Consider the following 16813-nt stretch of genomic DNA (forward strand, 5'->3'; position numbering starts at 1 on the left):
TTCCCAAAGGGTGAGGTGTTTGCACATTGCAAAATTTTGAATGCAAAGGGATTAAAAGGTATTAGTTCACATAAGGAAAGCATCTGTAAAGTTCCCTCTTTCTTTGGAGCATTTTGGATGTCCCATCCAAAATTTAAAATACGTGGTACCATCTAACCTGAAAAGATGATTAAAACTGTCTTTTTGGACAACCATTTCATTAAAAACAGTTTTTCAGTTTTCATTGGGAAGCCTTTTACCACCTTCCACTCAGCTGAATATTGAAGCTTTTTAAAATGATAAAGAAAGATTCCTTCACCACTTCACTGGTAGCTCTGTGGGCTGCTAATGGTCAATAAATTCAGTGAGATATAAAAACATTCCAGCTATCTGTGACTGCAAAGCTGGTGACTTTTAATTTTTTTTTTGGCAGATATCTGTCAGCACAAAGAATAGGCAGCAGCACTTATTGCCCCAGTTCACTCCACTCCTGCAGAAATGCTCTGCATAATCCTACTGAGCAAGCCCCACCACATAAAAACAGTTTGGGGACAGGTCTTGCATTATCAGGGCCTCATTAATGACTGCATTGTGATTGTATTTTTTTTTTGTTCTTTCTTTCTGAGTTGTAAAACTGGAATTATACATAAATTTGTTAATTACCATTCTGTGCTGATAAGGATGTATCTCACATTATTTATGTAGTTCTGTGGTCTTACTGGTAAGCCCTCTGTAGCTCTGATGTAATTAAAGAGTAGCCACATGATTTCTGTGTCCAAGAAACTATGTTTTATTTTTTTAACCTTCTACCCTAGTCATGCTCTTCATCTTTTAATGTTAAGTTCCCCTGATCTTTCTCCTAACACTGCTAATTAATTTTAACTCACGCTATGATGTTGCATCTCCTCAACACAAAGAAACACAGCTGAAGGGACAGAGGAATTAACTTTTATCATGGAGTTAGAGGTACTTTTAATAATTATTTATAGTCTGTATCACTTCATGGAGGAACATAACTGGAGAAATCAAATGTCCTGCTTTGTTCATTTTTAAGCACTCATATATCTTCCAACAGCAGTGTTTGTTGTATGACAGAACACATTCATGATGAACTTCACCTCAAGACCAGTGCTATCCACCAGAATCCTTTCATTAATTTAATTGCCCTTTGTTTAGAGCATATTTGGAATATCTCAGGTGCATCTAAAGTGATTTTCCAGCATCAGGAATCATCAGTCAGTGCTCAGACAAGAAGTAGCATAGAATCAGGGAACAGAATCCTAGAGTGGTCTGGTTTGGAAGGGACCCTAAAGATCCTCCAGTTCCAAATTCCCTGACGTGAGCAGGGGGACCTTCCACTAGAAAAGTGAAAAGTAGAAGGGATTTACATCCTTTGGTTTATCAGTGTCTTGAAATTTATATGCCTCTGCCTGTCCCAGTGATACAGAAACTGTACTCACCCTATTCCCAGCTGACTGATTTTTGTGCGTGTTCCTGATTTAAGGGCTCAAGCTTAAACAATTCTTCACAAATATTACAAAACAGAATAAACCTTGTGCCTCGCTGGTGAGCTGTTTGTGAAACCCCAGTATTTTCCATCTGGAAGACAATCCCTTATGTAACAGAGAGCTGCTACCAAGCTTGTCAGGTGTCAGTAGCTGTTGGGAATGTGTGGCATTTAATTTAGGCAATCTGTCGCCGTGGCTGAATGAGAAGCTGTTCCCCCGATGCTATAAATTCAACAGGCAGAAGTGTTCTGCTGTAGATAAATTACCTTGTAACTAATGGTTAATCCTGGGATCAAGGCAGAACACGAGCCCCAGGCATGGGGCAGAGGTTGCTTTGGCCACTGCAGGACCTGAATCTGGGAATTCAGACTAGACCTATCTCAAAAGCTGTGCCCTCTTTAACACCAGGAGGGTGCTCAAAGCATGTGAGTGTGCTGAAATACACACAGCTTTCCTGCTCTACAACAGAGCTTTGAAATACAAGCCATAAAGATGGATTTATCGATTTATTTCTTTATGAAAACATTAGCTTTCAATCAATATGCCCTTTAAATGTTCTTTCTTCGGGACCCTCAGCCATTACGTCCTTTGACTCTGTAAGGGAACTCTGATTAAGAGCACTTTGTGGAAGAAACACAAAATGCAATTGTTCTCCCCTTAGTAAACTGTGTGAAGGAAAATATTTGCAGTATCTTTGCTTTCATCACTTTTATATGAAAAATTACTCATTGTTTTAACTACCTCTTAAATGGCTAAAGAAATAGTGACTCCTTTTAATTCCAAGTAAGATTTTACCATAAAAGCCTGGACCTGATTTCTGAGAATAGTTGTTCTTTCAAGTATCCAAATCAGCTCAAGAATGAAAGTCCAATTTTAAAACTGATTTTAAGTGGCCAAAAATACAAACAGGCACATTGTCACTTTTATTCCAAATGGCCTTTACTAAGAACCATGTCATCAAGCACTGGTTAAGTGTTTGAAAGGTAGGAGCCTAACCAAAGCTGGACATCTAGGCTTCCCCTGGGATTGACAGGAAAGGTAAATACCTCCAAAGCTCACATTGTCCTACCTGCTGAAGGACAGGCTGAATAAATTCCTGGAAATGTCTTTTCTTGAACAGCATGAGAAATTTTTGATGCACAAACTTGCAAAACAAAAGATTGATCTCCTTCCTAACGTCTTCATGTCAAGATGTGCTTCTGAAGAGCCTGTTCAGGCACTCTCTGCATCTCTAGGAGCTGAAATACTTCTAAAAGCTTTCTGTAAGGCAAATGAAATGTTTAGTTCTTGTTGTGAGGATCAGTTATTCCCCAAGAACTTTGAAGTCTCAGGTGCTTTTCAAAAGCGTGTCTGGAATTTTTTTAGCCTTATTTATTAGGATTACGTCTCTTCTAGAAGAAGTGAAATAGAGCATGGACTAATAGAAATTACTGATCTTTGAATGTTGTCACATTGCTCTGTGGCATTTTGTCTGCACGGGAAGGTGCTACTCAAGGAAATTTTGTCATTCACTTTAGCCAAGTTACATTAATTTCCTCCCAAACCAGTTTGTTAACAGACTTAGAATCTACAACAAGATTAAAATAAAAGAGACATACCAGAGGAATCAGAAAATAAATGGTCTGCTGTTTATTGTGGGTCTAAATGACCTCAGAAAGATGACTTCATTTGTCTCTCAAATTCAAATGGCCACTCCATAAGACTTTATATTGTTCCACAGGAAGCATGTTTTACCACTGGATCAAGACACTTTTGTGTGCTGTAAAAAAATGTTTTAAATTATGTAAGCTTACAATAAACAGCATCAGGAAAAAGAAAGACCATTTTCTTTTCAGTGCATCTTTTTTAACTCTTCCAACATTTCTCCAGAGTAACACTTTTTTTCTCTAATTTTTTGAGCTCTGGTTTAAAGTTCATGTTAATTTAGGAGAAAAGGGGAAACATAAATGGAGCAGGAATTCCTTTGGGATACCCAAAATGTGGCTATTCATGTAAACTATGATCAATACAGATGATTCCATAGACAAAGGTATGATCTGCAGTTTGTATAAGCTCCTGAGGGGATTGTCTCATTCTCTAGTTTTACTGAGCTTGAAAAATCTCTTCTACCTCAAAGGGACACAGAAAAATTGTCATTTTAACTACTTTCAAGGTGAAATAATATTAGGCTTTCCAGCAGTGCAGCTCAAGTAACATTTGAGGTTCCTCTAATTATACCACACTGTCCTTAACACAAAGCTTGCCAAGCCTACAGGAGAAACTGTTGAGTGGAGGGGAGACCATGGCAGGGTGAGAGCAACGAGTTCAGTTCCTGTATTCTCCGTGCTGCTTCTTTTTCCCTTGTGGCAAGGCTCCAAGGGTAAAGGGGGACTTGATGTTCTGCCTGTCCCTTTCAGCTTCCTCATCCTCATCGTATCTCTCATCTTCATCTTCATCCTCAGCTTCACTGTGGTGAGGGCTGGAATGCTGGGAGGCAGAAGGTGATGGTGGCACTGATGACGGCCTGGGGAACCTGAAACCTTCCGTCTGGCAGAGAGAGAAGCAAGTTGAATGAATTAATTGAGCTCCTTGGTTGGTTTTATACAGCAATTTAAGGCTATCATCACTTCACAGGAAGTCAGTGGTGGGATGTAAGCTAGACCTGCCCTGCACTCTAAAATTAAGCTTCCTTCAACCCAGGTCCCCTCAGTCCTCCTCTGCCAGTAAGTACACACTTGTATGACAGAGAACTTTACCCTGTGCCATAAACATCATCCTGCCCTTCCCAGCATCACTTTTCTGCAAAACATGACTATCTTTACTGAGCCTTAAAACAATCAGCACAACACAAAATCCTTCTGTACTCTGTAGTTAGAATATGCCTACTGAAATTCAGGCTTCAATCTGAACATTCAAAACAATTGTCTAGTTATAATGTCAGCATCTGCAAAACCCAGCAAGGGGTTTTGGTCTGAACCTCCTGTCTCCTTCTTATTAAAAAAAAATTAGTTGCTCTTTGGAGATTTGGTTTCAAGTCACTTTGTTCTGACAGTGGATCTGAGCAGCCTCTCTTCTCAAATTGGTGCTAATTTGGACTAGGCAAGAACTGTTTGAAGGTGTGCCTTTAAAGTAACCCCTTGCAGCTGCCGCCAATGTACCATGTCTAATGAAGGCAATACCTTGCCTTGCTTTCCCTAGAACATCCTTTCCCAGCTGCCCCTCTATCTGGTTGATGCAGAACACCTCCATGGCATTTAGCAGAAGCAAAATTTAGAAGCTGCCACTCTTCCCAAAGGAATTTCAAGGGCTAGTGCCTCAGCTGGTCCAAACTGGCATAGTCCCATCCAGCTCAGTCTAAATCATCTGAAGACCTGCTCCTCTGTCACACCTGGTACCCTTTGTGTTTGAATCTGACCCCAGTACGTCGTGGTTTAACCCCAGCCAGCAACTCAGTCCCACACGGCCTCAGCTTGCTCCTTCCTGGAGCAGTCGAGGAGAGAATCAAAGGGGGGAAAGTGAGAAAGCTCATGGGTTACATTAAGACACTTTAGTAAGGAGAGCAAAAGCTGTGCACACAAGCAAAGCAAAACAAGGAATTCATTCCCCACTTTCCATGGGCAGGCAGGGGTTCAGCCATCCCCAGGCGTGCAGGGCCCCATCACAGGTAAAAGTGACTTGAAAAGACAAACACCAGCATTACAAACATCCCCCTTTTCCCCCAGCTTTGTATACTGAACATGATGCCACATACAGTCTGGAATGTCCCTTTGGTCAGTTGGGGTCAGCTGTCCTGGCTGTGTCCCCTCCCAACTCCCTGTGCACCCCCAGCCCCTCACTGGTGGGGTGGTAGAGGAGCAGAAAAGGCTTTGGCTCTGTGCAAGCCCTCCTCAGCAAGAACTAAACCATCCCTCTCTTATCAGCACTGCTTTCAGCACAAATCCAAAACACAGCCCAGCTACTGTGAGGAAAACGGACTCTGTCACAGCCCAAACCAGCACACTTCTGACTGGAGACTGGGTCTATAACTTGTTAAGCTTTTCACTGGGAGTTCCTACTTACCTTTAGTTAAACCCAAACTTGCTAACTCTCTTCTCCCTCACATTCTTTCTTTCTCTCTCTTTGTAAAGCAGTTAAAATGAAGATGAACTCATCTCCAAAAGCAGACTTTACCTTTGGTGGAGCACTTGGTTCCATCTCAAATTTATCTGGGAATGCTCTGCTGAGGGCCAAGTGTCTGGCATGCATGTAATACTGCAACAAAACAGAGAAGCCATTACAAATCATAGAAATCTTAGGCAGATTAAAGCAAAAGGGGGAAAGAAACATAAAATGAGTATCTTCTAAAAGATGGTGCTGAAAAAAGGCTAAAAATGTTTTCAGATAAGCAGAATCCAGCTGATATCAGTGCTTGTAATGAACACAGTGCTGTGAAGTGATGAGCCATTCATGACAGATTCACACCAAAGAAGTCTGGAACAGAAGTTGAATAAGGTGCCTGTAAGATGTATTAAGGTGGAAACTAGGACTTGGTCAGTGTAATTCCTACTGAGTGACAAGTATGCTTTATCCCTCAGGAAAGAACTGGGGGTTTTTTAAGCAGGAAAATTTACATTTACAATTTCCAAGTGTGCATATGTATTACACATAAGCTTTAGACTCATCCAAAGTCACTTTGGACTGCACAGAAGCCATGTGTAACAGTAACAGAGAAGTGAGAAGTAACATTGATGAGTTTACTGATGCCTGGTATTTAAGAATTTGACAAAAATATTGATAGATCCACTATATCCCTGAGTTTTCAGCACATGCACAGAAAAAATAGCTTGTTACATCCAGGTCTTATGCTGTGTTGGGAACCACATAAATACTAAGGTTCTCACACTGGTATCAGAGCAGGACAAGGTCCAAAATAGTTACAAAACTCATATATGTGCATCCACGTCTTTAACCCTGTGGACTTGAGAACACTGCTTTGCTACAGTCTTCTTAGTAGGTGGTGCTGCCGTGCTTTCTGTGTCAAATTAAAAGCATTATTTGCATTTAAGGCACAGAGGTAGTTTAGGAATGTTGAGGAGCCACAGGGCCCGGCGACATTTCATGAAGGACAGGCAGGATTTTTGAAAGTGTCCAGATGACTTCGGAGCACATCCTCCTCAGTGTAGGTGTTGCCAACAACACCAGATTTTTACATTGTGTTTAGCATCAGAAAGAGCTCGGTGTGACTGGATTCTGCTCTAACCTATTCAGCCTCTCCTTGCCACCAGAGCGTGGAAGGATTACACCGAAACCTAAAAGCTCTGCCTTTAGCTCCTTTGAGAGGGGAATTTCAGCACAGGGCCGTGTCCTTGCATTGCAGCACTGTGCTGAAGGCTGCTGCCTAGGCCCATGAGCCTGGAATTTTTAATGCTTCTATGCCACACACCCTGCCCAGGTATCTCCAGTCCAGGAGGTCCGAGAGCCGCTCGGTGCGGTTCCTCTGGATGATCCTCTGGCGCCGGTTCTGCTGGCAGAAGCCGTACAGGAACTGGGTCAGCTGGTTGCACGACTCGTCTGGCGAGCGGAACCTCCTGTCCACGATGTAGATCCCTGAGGGGCACAGGAACGGGTGAGGTGAGTGGGACTGAAGATGGGATCTGACCTCTTGCACTTCCAATCCACCTTCTGTCACACAGCCTTACAAATATTACATGCAGTATATCCTTTTTAATGTTAAAAGGCAGCTACAAGTGGAACATTTGTTACCATTCTGATGGAATGGAGAGATGCAGAGCAATATGTATTTTTTTTTTAACTTTCATTTTCTTTACTTTTTAGGCTGAAATTCAGCAAATTCTTCAAAACTCAGAGGCTTTGTTGTTGCTGTGTAAGTATGTCCAAAAGGGTTTGAGTTTCTGGATAAAGACATATCATTTTTATCTCCCATAATTTTTAAAATACTGACTTCTTAAAGAAATCATAACCTAGTGCTTTCCTAGCTTGCTGTAGAATTCACAAGTGTGGATGGCCAGAATCAGGCTGTAGGAGAGAGGCTGTGTTTTCTGTAGAAACACAAGTGTTTCCATAGAGACAGCTAACTCACATGCATCACTTGACAGACAATTCTGGGAGAGAGAGGGCAGAGGTAACCTTTGCCTCTACGTAGTTTGTTGAGATGAATCCTTTATTTTTGCCACCTTCCTTACACCAGGGTGTTGGGAAAAAGAGGGTACCAGACCTTGCAGCTCTCTTAATGGACATGACAGATGTAAAACTACCTTAATGAAGTGCCTGGTGCCAGCACAGTAATTTATGTCAATTCATGTCTATGTTTTGGCAGAGAAGAGCAAGTGACCTGTGCTCTCTGTCTCTGAGGGTCTCAAAGATATGTCCACCCAGGCAGGTGTATCTATATATTGTACCTGGCTCTGACCCTTGCCCCTAGGTCAGGGAAAGCTGGCACCAATGTGGGGTTGTCACTGCCTGACTGTGAAAACAAGCCAGGATGCTTGGAAAGAGGCCCTAGTTTGGGAACATATTCAATACTCGTGGAATCACAGAATTATAGAATGGTTCAGGTTGGAAGGGACCTTTAAGATCATCCAGTTCCAACCCCCTGCCATGAGCAGGGATGCCTTCCACTATCCCAGCTTGCTCAGAGCCCTGTCTAGCCTGGCCTTGAACACTTCCAGGGATGGGGCATCCAGTTAGCCCTGGCTAAGTAAGGAGGAAAGGACAGGGAGGGCCATGCCTTGCTCTGTCCCTCGGGGAGGCCATGGCTTTAGTGACAACAGCACCAGTTGGAAAACAAGGACAATCAGCCCAAAATGAAGCATCTGCTGAGGCAGAGGACGACTCAAGAGGCAGAATTGTCCTGACATACCAGGCATTGGCTTCCTTCCTCCTCACCACACTCCAGTCATGAACTATTTGTAAATCTTCCCAAGCAGATCATTATTTGAAGTAGATTCTTTGTATTTCCACAGCTCTTTTTTTTTTTTTTTTTTTTTTTTTTAGTGTACATGATAATTTACTGTTTGTTTGGTGAGGGACATGTTTCACTGGTCTCAAAGTCCCAGACTAGCCCAAGAGAAGCAGACTTTCCCTGCTTCCTTGGAAGGCTCAGAGTGTTATAGTGCAGAGGCACTAAAGGGATGTGCTGAAAGACTCTAGATGGGTATGAGCACTGATGGGTTTTGGAAGGGTACAGCAGACAAAAAATTAAAGGGAGGCAAAAGATAAATAACCTGGAAAGGGTTTGGATAAATATGACAGCTGAAAGTAGTTGTCCAACTTAACAAGATATTCAGAACTCTGAATATATTCCCCCAATGAATTCCCATGTCCTAGAGAAACACCAAATTGAGGAGTAACAGCATGGTTGCTGTGCTTTTTGCTTTCCTAACTCAGAGGTGATATTTGGATATGCTGTTAAAGTTTTTACCATAGGCTGCTGGGTCAGCAACATGTTCCTGCATGAAACAGCCAAATCCAGAGAGGTTTGTGGTTACACTGGGAATGCCCATCACAGTACACTCAGCTGCAGAAAGAAACAGGCAAAAAGGATTTCAGGGCAATATACCTGCAATGGTTTCACTTGAGAAAGAAAAAGAAAAAGAAACAGGCAGACAGAAGGTCCCATAACACCAGAGCTGCACTAAAAATATCAGTGAAAACTATAATAATGTTTTGTTGTGGATTCTGAGAAAAAAAAAAAGAAAACATAAAAAGAAATTTTAAACACAAAATTCACACTGTGTTTGCAAACATATCTTTGAGTTTCAGAGCAGACAAACTGAAAACTTTTTGGGACTGCAGTTTTGAAATAGAAAACCCCAATATATGGTCAGGACTATTTGGATTTTAAATTGGAGCCTGATGTACACCTATGTTCATTAGTTGTTCAAAACTCTTTGCAAAGCTGAATCTCTTAGGAGCAGGAGCGTATCAAACTTTGGATTTTGATATTCATGGTTTGCAAACAGGTCTCTATAGCAAGAAAAAAAAAAAAAAAGCCCACCCAAAACCAACAAACCCCATCATTAATTCAGGACTGCATTCAGAGTGGATATGGAGCTAATTTTATAAAATCAGAAAATGTATGCATTTTTTGTAGTTTTTTTCTGCCACAGTCATGAGTAAGGATAACTGCTTACCCTCCTTAAAGAGGTTTTGCCAAGGAGCCTAAGCCTAACCTAAACCATCATGCAGACTCTAGTCTAAGAAATGTGCAAAGCCATCTACATAGCCTTCATTCATGGGACAATAAAACTGGTGTCTACAAACTAATTATAAATCTACCTTTAAAAAGCACACTTTGTTTCTGGGAGACTGAAATGGGTATCGACAGAATATTTTAAGTCAGAATCTATATGCTCTCTGCATTTTTAGAAATTTCCAGTTAATTCAATGGGATTCACTACCAACACATGTATTTCTGGTAAAAAACTTAGCTATGGTAGTACATAATTCTCTCAACTTGTTATCTTGAATTAAATCCACTGAACTATGTCAGCTGGTAGCATCAGATTTCTTGCCCTGCTTTTTTTAATATGCACATTCCTGCACACCTTCTTTTAAAATCCTTGAACCAAGTCAAGAACTAAGTTTTAAAAATTAGTTTTTGTTCTAAAGCCATAGAAAATCAAAAGATTACACATTAGTATGGGAAAGAGTCCAGTGCAGGGACAATTTTGCCAGCAGTAAGACCTTTGCATGGCAGAGGAAACAGGACCTAAAGAGATTTTTAGCACTCCAGAAGGAACTGGATGCATCAACAGAATGGGTGTTCATCTTTCCACACTGGTTAAGGGTACAGAATTCCTACCTGGAGTGTAGCCCCAGGGCTCATAGTAAGATGGGAATACACCAAGGTGGCAGCCTCTAACAAACTCCTCATAGTCCAAGGGCAGCAAGGGGCTTGTTGAAGAAAGAAACTCTGGATGTAAGATCACCTGGATATTCAAAACTTATGTTAGAGGTGAAAGAAAACCATCATCAATATATTTTAATTATGAATAAGCTTAGGCAACTTATTCACCCTGGTCTTTTTCTAAGTATCTGGACAACACCTCCTTTGACCATCCATCTGTTATCCAACCCACTTCCCACACTGAAGTGCATCCTGCCTCTGTGAATTGTTTTCCTGGAAATAGTACTGATAATGAACCCGTTTTGTTTCTGGACAGGTATTCAGCTTTATCCTTCTTCATCAAGGAGGCCCATGTGCATTGAGAATTAGGCTTAAGGCTGTGGCATTTAGCAAGATTTGGTCTGGTGTACAAAGGTACAGAGGATTTACAGGGGCCTGGAGTGACAGGACAAGGAGGAATGGCTTCACACTGACAGAGAGTGGATTTAGATTGGATATGAGGAAGAAATGGTTCCCTGTGAGGGTGCTGAGACCCTGGCACAGGTTGCCCAGAGAAGCTGTGGCTGCCCCATCCCTGGCAGTGTCCAAGGCCAGGCTGGATGGGGCTCTGAGCAAGCTGGGATAGTGGAAGGTGTCCCTGCCCATGGAATGAGATGATCTCTAAGGTCCCTTCCAACTCAAGCCATTCTATGATTTTATTGGGATGTCTCACTAGGAGGAGGCCTCAGGCAGACACAGCACTTCTGAGCTTCACAGCATTCCCTGAAATAATAAAGGAATGTTCACCGTACTCAACAGACCTCCCAAGAACAGAGGGAATATTGAAACCAGACACATTACAGCCCTGTCACCACAAATCTGTGCCTAGGCCAACTAATCTTGCTGAAAGACAGCTCTCAAGACTGAACTTAATTTATCTGCACGACTCTGCAGGGCTTGGGGTCACTGCCTCATATCCACTGCTTAGTTGAGAAGTGCCTTGTACAAGGTGCCCAGTCAGCTTCAGGAGGAAGAAATGTGAGGGAATGGTTTAAACTGCTCTGGGTTTATTTCCCTGCATGAACATACCACAGCCATTATTCCATGCCCAGGATATGCTTTTATCCCTTCTTAATAAGATTGTCATGCTACTCACTTGAGTAAATGAGTGAATGTACTCAACCAGTAAATGTAAACTCATTTTGCAAGCTTAGTTGATCCCAGTGATTCCACTGGCATTGCTGAGGGTATTTTTCACAAGCCAGCTGTGTCTGCCTGGATATGTCATACCTCTGTCAAAATTACTTTCAATTTGAAGTTTACTGATTTTATTTAATGATATTCAGCCCATTAAGTATTAAGCCTGTTCATGTAGGAGGCAATTTTTCAGTGGCAATAACAGTTCTTTATAAACTTGACATCTGTTGAGAAGCAGGAGATGTTTGCTGTGTTATACCCTATCTGCTCTCTAATACCTTCAAGCAGTTAATTCTTCTAATACCTTCAAGCAGAGGCATTTTTTACTACTTTTGTACACAGTGCATCCTTCCCCCCTACTTTTGTTACATCTATTGTATTATTACCATGTTATGATCCCAGAATTCATTGGAGTTAATGTTCATATGTTAAGCCAGGAAGAAGTAACTAGGAAGTGTAAGAAAAGATTGCTGAGGTATAGCTATGGATTTAAAAAGAAACTGACATGCCATTGCTAGAGATACCTTGGATCTGGCTTTAAAGAAAAGGAGGAATGTTCTACTTTGACTAGATAGATGTTGAGATAGTCATAGTTAGAATGTCAGAGATTGCCAGAAAAAAACCCAACTTTGGCAGACCTGTGAAAGCAGGAGCTGATAATATCTGTGGTTTGACAAGGTAAACATGGAAGTAAGGAAAGGATTTATTTGCATAAATTTAGCTTCAACAGGTGGTGTAAACAGGAGCATGACATGAACAGGAATTCCTTCTGCTCAGAAAGAGCCCTGGTTACCTTCTACAGCAAATGCTGAGTATCAGGGTGCTGCTCTTAACAGATGAATCAATACTCCAGAAATATCTGTGCTCAAACCTTGGACCTCCAGTTTTAAGCAAGTGAATCTATGACAGAGTTTTACATCTGGGTGCAAATGACCCATGGCACTTTTTTGATTTCAGGAGTAGCAGCTCCTCATTCAGTGCAGGAGGCAGCAATGAAAACAATTCCCTAACATCAGATTTCTTGCTTGACATTAACTTGGCTAAACAGCACCTGAGGATCTCTGTGCAGTGACAAGTTGTTATACCTGGAAAGGGAAAGAGGAAGAGAGAAGTAGTACTCTAGGAGTATAATACCACCTACCAGGGATTTATTTCATGCCCCACACTAATGATCCAGACTGAGAATGTTTAAAGAAATCCCACTTTGTATCTGAAATGAGAAGGCCAGAACGCACCTTCACGCGGTCTGTGCGGTTGTTGAACAGGCCAATGCGCCGGATGGTGTTGAGGATTGGGTCATTGCTGTCATCAATCATGTTATGGGTGGTCACTGGAGGCAGAGAGTGTCTCTGAACATAGAAAAGGCAATCCATAAGTCAGGCAAACTCTTGGCAAACAGTCCTGTTGCCATTTCCTAAGGCTATTGGATGACAGTGGCAGATTTTGTCATTGATGTGAATAGGTTTAGTTTACCTCCAAATAAATGAATTTGTACTAACTTTCAGAAGGGCCCACCATTTAATTTTGAAGACTTGTAGTCAATGTTGTATTTTCTTAGAGTTTAATTTTACATATTTAATAAAATTGGAAGAATCCAGGCTGCAGGAACAACTCAAAGTTCACACTTAGTGCAGAACAAAAGAATTAGGAATGCATGTAACTGAAGGAATAGCCATGGACTCTCCAAAACATTCGTTTGGGTCATACTCTCATTAAAAACAATCAGAGCTGATTTTAACTGTTATTGATGAGAAGTATACTTACTGAAAACTTCCTCCCAAAGCACACATATCGCTGTATGTCATACACAATCCTTTTAGGTCATCACTTTTACTATTTAGATTAGATGTTCATATAAATAACACATTTTCTGACCTGAGTTGAAAAGATGGCTCTTTTCATAATGGATATGTCATCTCGGTCAAGAATCTTGTTCAAGTCTGGGATTTCTCCTCTGCAAAGGAAACACACAATCAATTTTACCAAATGACTCATCCTTTTTGTAAAGAAAATGAAGAAATAGCCAAGAAGGTGTGATCTGAAGTTTGCTGATATCCGCATGAACCTTTCCTTTCTTTTCATGGCCCTTCTATATTCCCTATATTGTGTTCTCCCATATACTTGCTGACCTGCCAATCAGCTTCCAAAAAAAAGATAAAGAATTCGTTTCTTCTGGTTTTTGGACACAGCTTGTTTTTACTGTGCTTTGGGTCATGCACTTCCAACTGTCTTTTGAAATGATATGACTGAATCACTAACACATATTACTTGGTTTCTGGTGCTTTTTAAAGCTGAAGTAGCTCATTCTTGACAGTGGATAAGCCTTTGTGTTACTTAGACATCCCCTGTGTCTCTTACGACTCTTTGCACTACAGGCTGCTAGTACCTTTAATTTTTTTCTCTGTGATTTGCCTATTAAACAAGTATCTTGTTTATAGTCCCATATCTTCCTCCCATGCCCTTCTGTGGATGTCAAAATTCCTTACACAAAGAGCAGAAGCACAGAAACAGCACAGGTAAAGCCACCTGAACATGTGGCTCTGCAAGGCAGAGCAAAGCAACCTCTTCACTCACTTCAGCAGGGCATTGTAGAGTTTCCTTCCAAACTTTTCTTTCACAGATTGTGCAGTGTCCCTAGGAAGATAAATAAATATATGTATAGAACAGGAGAATTCAGGACAAAGACAGTATAGAAGAGATTCCTGCTGTTGGAAATTAAACTCATACATTGGTGGAACCAAGGATGCAGAGGCAGACAGAGGTCAGCATCACATCAGCCAGCAGCTGTGCTGATGGATTCCAGAGGAGCTGAGGATTTGACCTGCATCTACAGATGAGTGCACTGAGAAAGTCAGGGGCAAGCTTCACTAGGGATTCCTTCTAACCCTCTGCTCTGACCAGTAGGCCACATGTCAGCTGTGACAAAGTGAGCATATGTATCACCCTAGGTACTAAAACATGATCATTAATAATGGACAGAGAGACCTCCAGCTTCACTTGACCTAAAAGAGAGATGCAAGATATAAGAATTAAACAAATAAGGATTTTCAAAGCAAGCTTCCCCCTTCACTTTCTGCCCTATTTCCCAACCCAAAGACTTTTGGAAACAATTGTTAGACTAAAATTTTAATTAGTTTGCAAAACAAAAAACTTTCTGAAAAGCTTAGGCCAAGTTTTAAGCTATCAATGAGGCATGTGTCAGACAAATGTTACATTTTAGCTAAGGAAGAACTCCAGTGAACCACTGTTCTACATGCAAGGAGTCATTTTTATTATTCTGCCCCTGGCTGAAAGTCCTGTTGTCAAAACAGCAAATGCACTCCAAAGTTGAGTAAATCCACTGTGAGTAAAGCTTCACTTCATGGAACTTTTCCTGCCTTTCTGATTTCCAATTATACTTTGGGCTAAGGCAAAACTTCTGAAGTGAAATCCTAAACTTTACCAAGCTGGGGATCCACACACCTGGTTTTAGGTGCTCCCTCCCAACTCACACAGACACAAAAGTGGATGAGTGAATTTTGGGTGAGTTGTAAAGCAGCTAAATGTCAAACCACACTGACCCAAACCCCAGAAGGAGAGTTCCCACATGACTGTATTTTCATCGACTGCCATGCACAATATCTATAATTTAACCCAGATGGGATAGACTGCTTTTTCAGAAACAGAGAAAAAGAAGGATTTTATATCCTGAGTCAGCCATCACCTATTAGTTTGTAAGTGCTATATTCTTTTATAAATGCCAACCTCTTCTTGTCTTTAATTTCTGTGGCATCCTGAAAAATCACCTGATATTATTATGTAATACTACTAGCAGGTGGGCTTATCCTGGAGTTCAGATTATGACCATGATAATGCTGCATGCAGTGATGCAGAGAGTCTTTTGCTTTTCACAGAGAAGAGCAGCTGGAAGCAGCATTTTTTGCGTGATTTCCCATTTTTAGTTTTACGTTTACTGTTATTATTGTGCCTGCATTACTAAGCACCTGTCTTAGGTTACAATGTAAGATGTAACCAGAAGTATATATTCTATCACCATCTGTTAGGACCAGGTGGAGCAGGGTTCCTTATCTCTTCCAGGACACATCCCTGATAACTCCCTCTGGGGGGCTATCTTTCTGCTAATGGGCCATCCAGCCTCACTGTGGGACTCTTAAATTACATCATCCCATTGTGAGGTGCTCCACCCAGGGGGAGGAACCAAGCATCCCTACCTGGATGTAATCTGAGGTTTGGAACACCACAGGCAGCCCTTTCCTGCTGGATTCCCAGAGGACAAGAGCTACATAACCACCACTGGACCTTCAGAGGGAGACCAGACCCTTCTACAGGACCACCACTTCAACAGAACCACATCTATCACTTCAGGAGGACTGCAGCCACCCCTTAATCAGACTGCTACCACCACCCTGCCCAGCAGGGTGTCAGGTCGTATCCTGACTCTGGCAGTGTTTTTGTACTACTGCATTTATTTTTAATTTTCCTATTAAATTGTAGTTCTGATTTCGAGTCTCTCACTGGTTTGCTTTTAAACTAGTACAGTTCCAGAGAAATAATCATGCACTAGAGACACAACATGGAAAAGCCTTTGCATATTTCATGTAATCTAAACCTTTCTAACATCCATATATTGTTTATTTCATATGTACCTGTAGACATCCTTTATATCAAACACAAAGCAGAGGCCAAAAGCATTTCAGAGAATTATTCCTGCAACTCATCACACTTCCAGAGTGGGACAGGATAAAACATTGTTTGGACTGAACCATACTGTCCACTGGCAGTGAAGGCAGCTCAGACACATTATTTTTAGGAAGCCAGAGATGGACAAATAATTTCAGTCTCGACTGGAATTAATTGTGGTTAATTAATTAAAAATTAATAAATTAAGCCGTTGTGGTACTGGCTTCCAGAGTGGCAGCCAGGTAGAATGTTTCCTGTGAATCCCAAGAAGGTGCTAAATTATCCAGAGATAATTTAGACAGCAGAGAGATTTCTCATATCTACCTTCTTTTCCAGATTTGGCAAAAGCTACATGACTTTAGTGACCCTTGTTAAATTATTTCTGTCACTGGTTTTGTAGAAGTTTAATATCCATTAGTCAAGGACTTCAATATCTATTAGTCAATTACTTCAGCTTGATTACTGATATCCAGAAAACTGAGTCAGGGATCGTCTGCTGGAGGCATTAATGAGATGACACAAAAAATAGTATCTTTCTCTTACACTGTGCCTTTCATCTACAGATCTCTAAATTGGTTGGACTTCTATCCTTTCATAAATATAGAACTGGCATCACAGAGAGGTTAAACACAGTGAGAGATGG

General features: G+C 41.2%; 1 protein-coding gene across 1 annotated transcript in view; it reads right to left on the minus strand.

Annotated features, from left to right (window-relative positions):
* Positions 1–3093: 3093 nt before the first annotated feature.
* Positions 3094–16813, minus strand: part of GYS2 (glycogen synthase 2) — a 43690-nt gene continuing 29970 nt past the window's right edge. The window contains exons 9-16 of the mRNA XM_069003327.1: positions 14065–14124; positions 13366–13444; positions 12726–12839; positions 10270–10396; positions 8887–8982; positions 6889–7052; positions 5637–5717; positions 3094–4013 (exon numbers count right to left, since the gene is read on the minus strand). Of these exons, the coding sequence (XP_068859428.1) occupies positions 3792–4013; positions 5637–5717; positions 6889–7052; positions 8887–8982; positions 10270–10396; positions 12726–12839; positions 13366–13444; positions 14065–14124 (943 nt within the window). The 3' untranslated portion in view covers positions 3094–3791. The remainder of the gene's footprint in view (positions 4014–5636; positions 5718–6888; positions 7053–8886; positions 8983–10269; positions 10397–12725; positions 12840–13365; positions 13445–14064; positions 14125–16813) is intronic.

The sequence above is a fragment of the Aphelocoma coerulescens genome, chromosome 1A (genome assembly GCF_041296385.1).
Source record: "Aphelocoma coerulescens isolate FSJ_1873_10779 chromosome 1A, UR_Acoe_1.0, whole genome shotgun sequence".
NCBI lineage: Eukaryota > Metazoa > Chordata > Aves > Passeriformes > Corvidae > Aphelocoma > Aphelocoma coerulescens.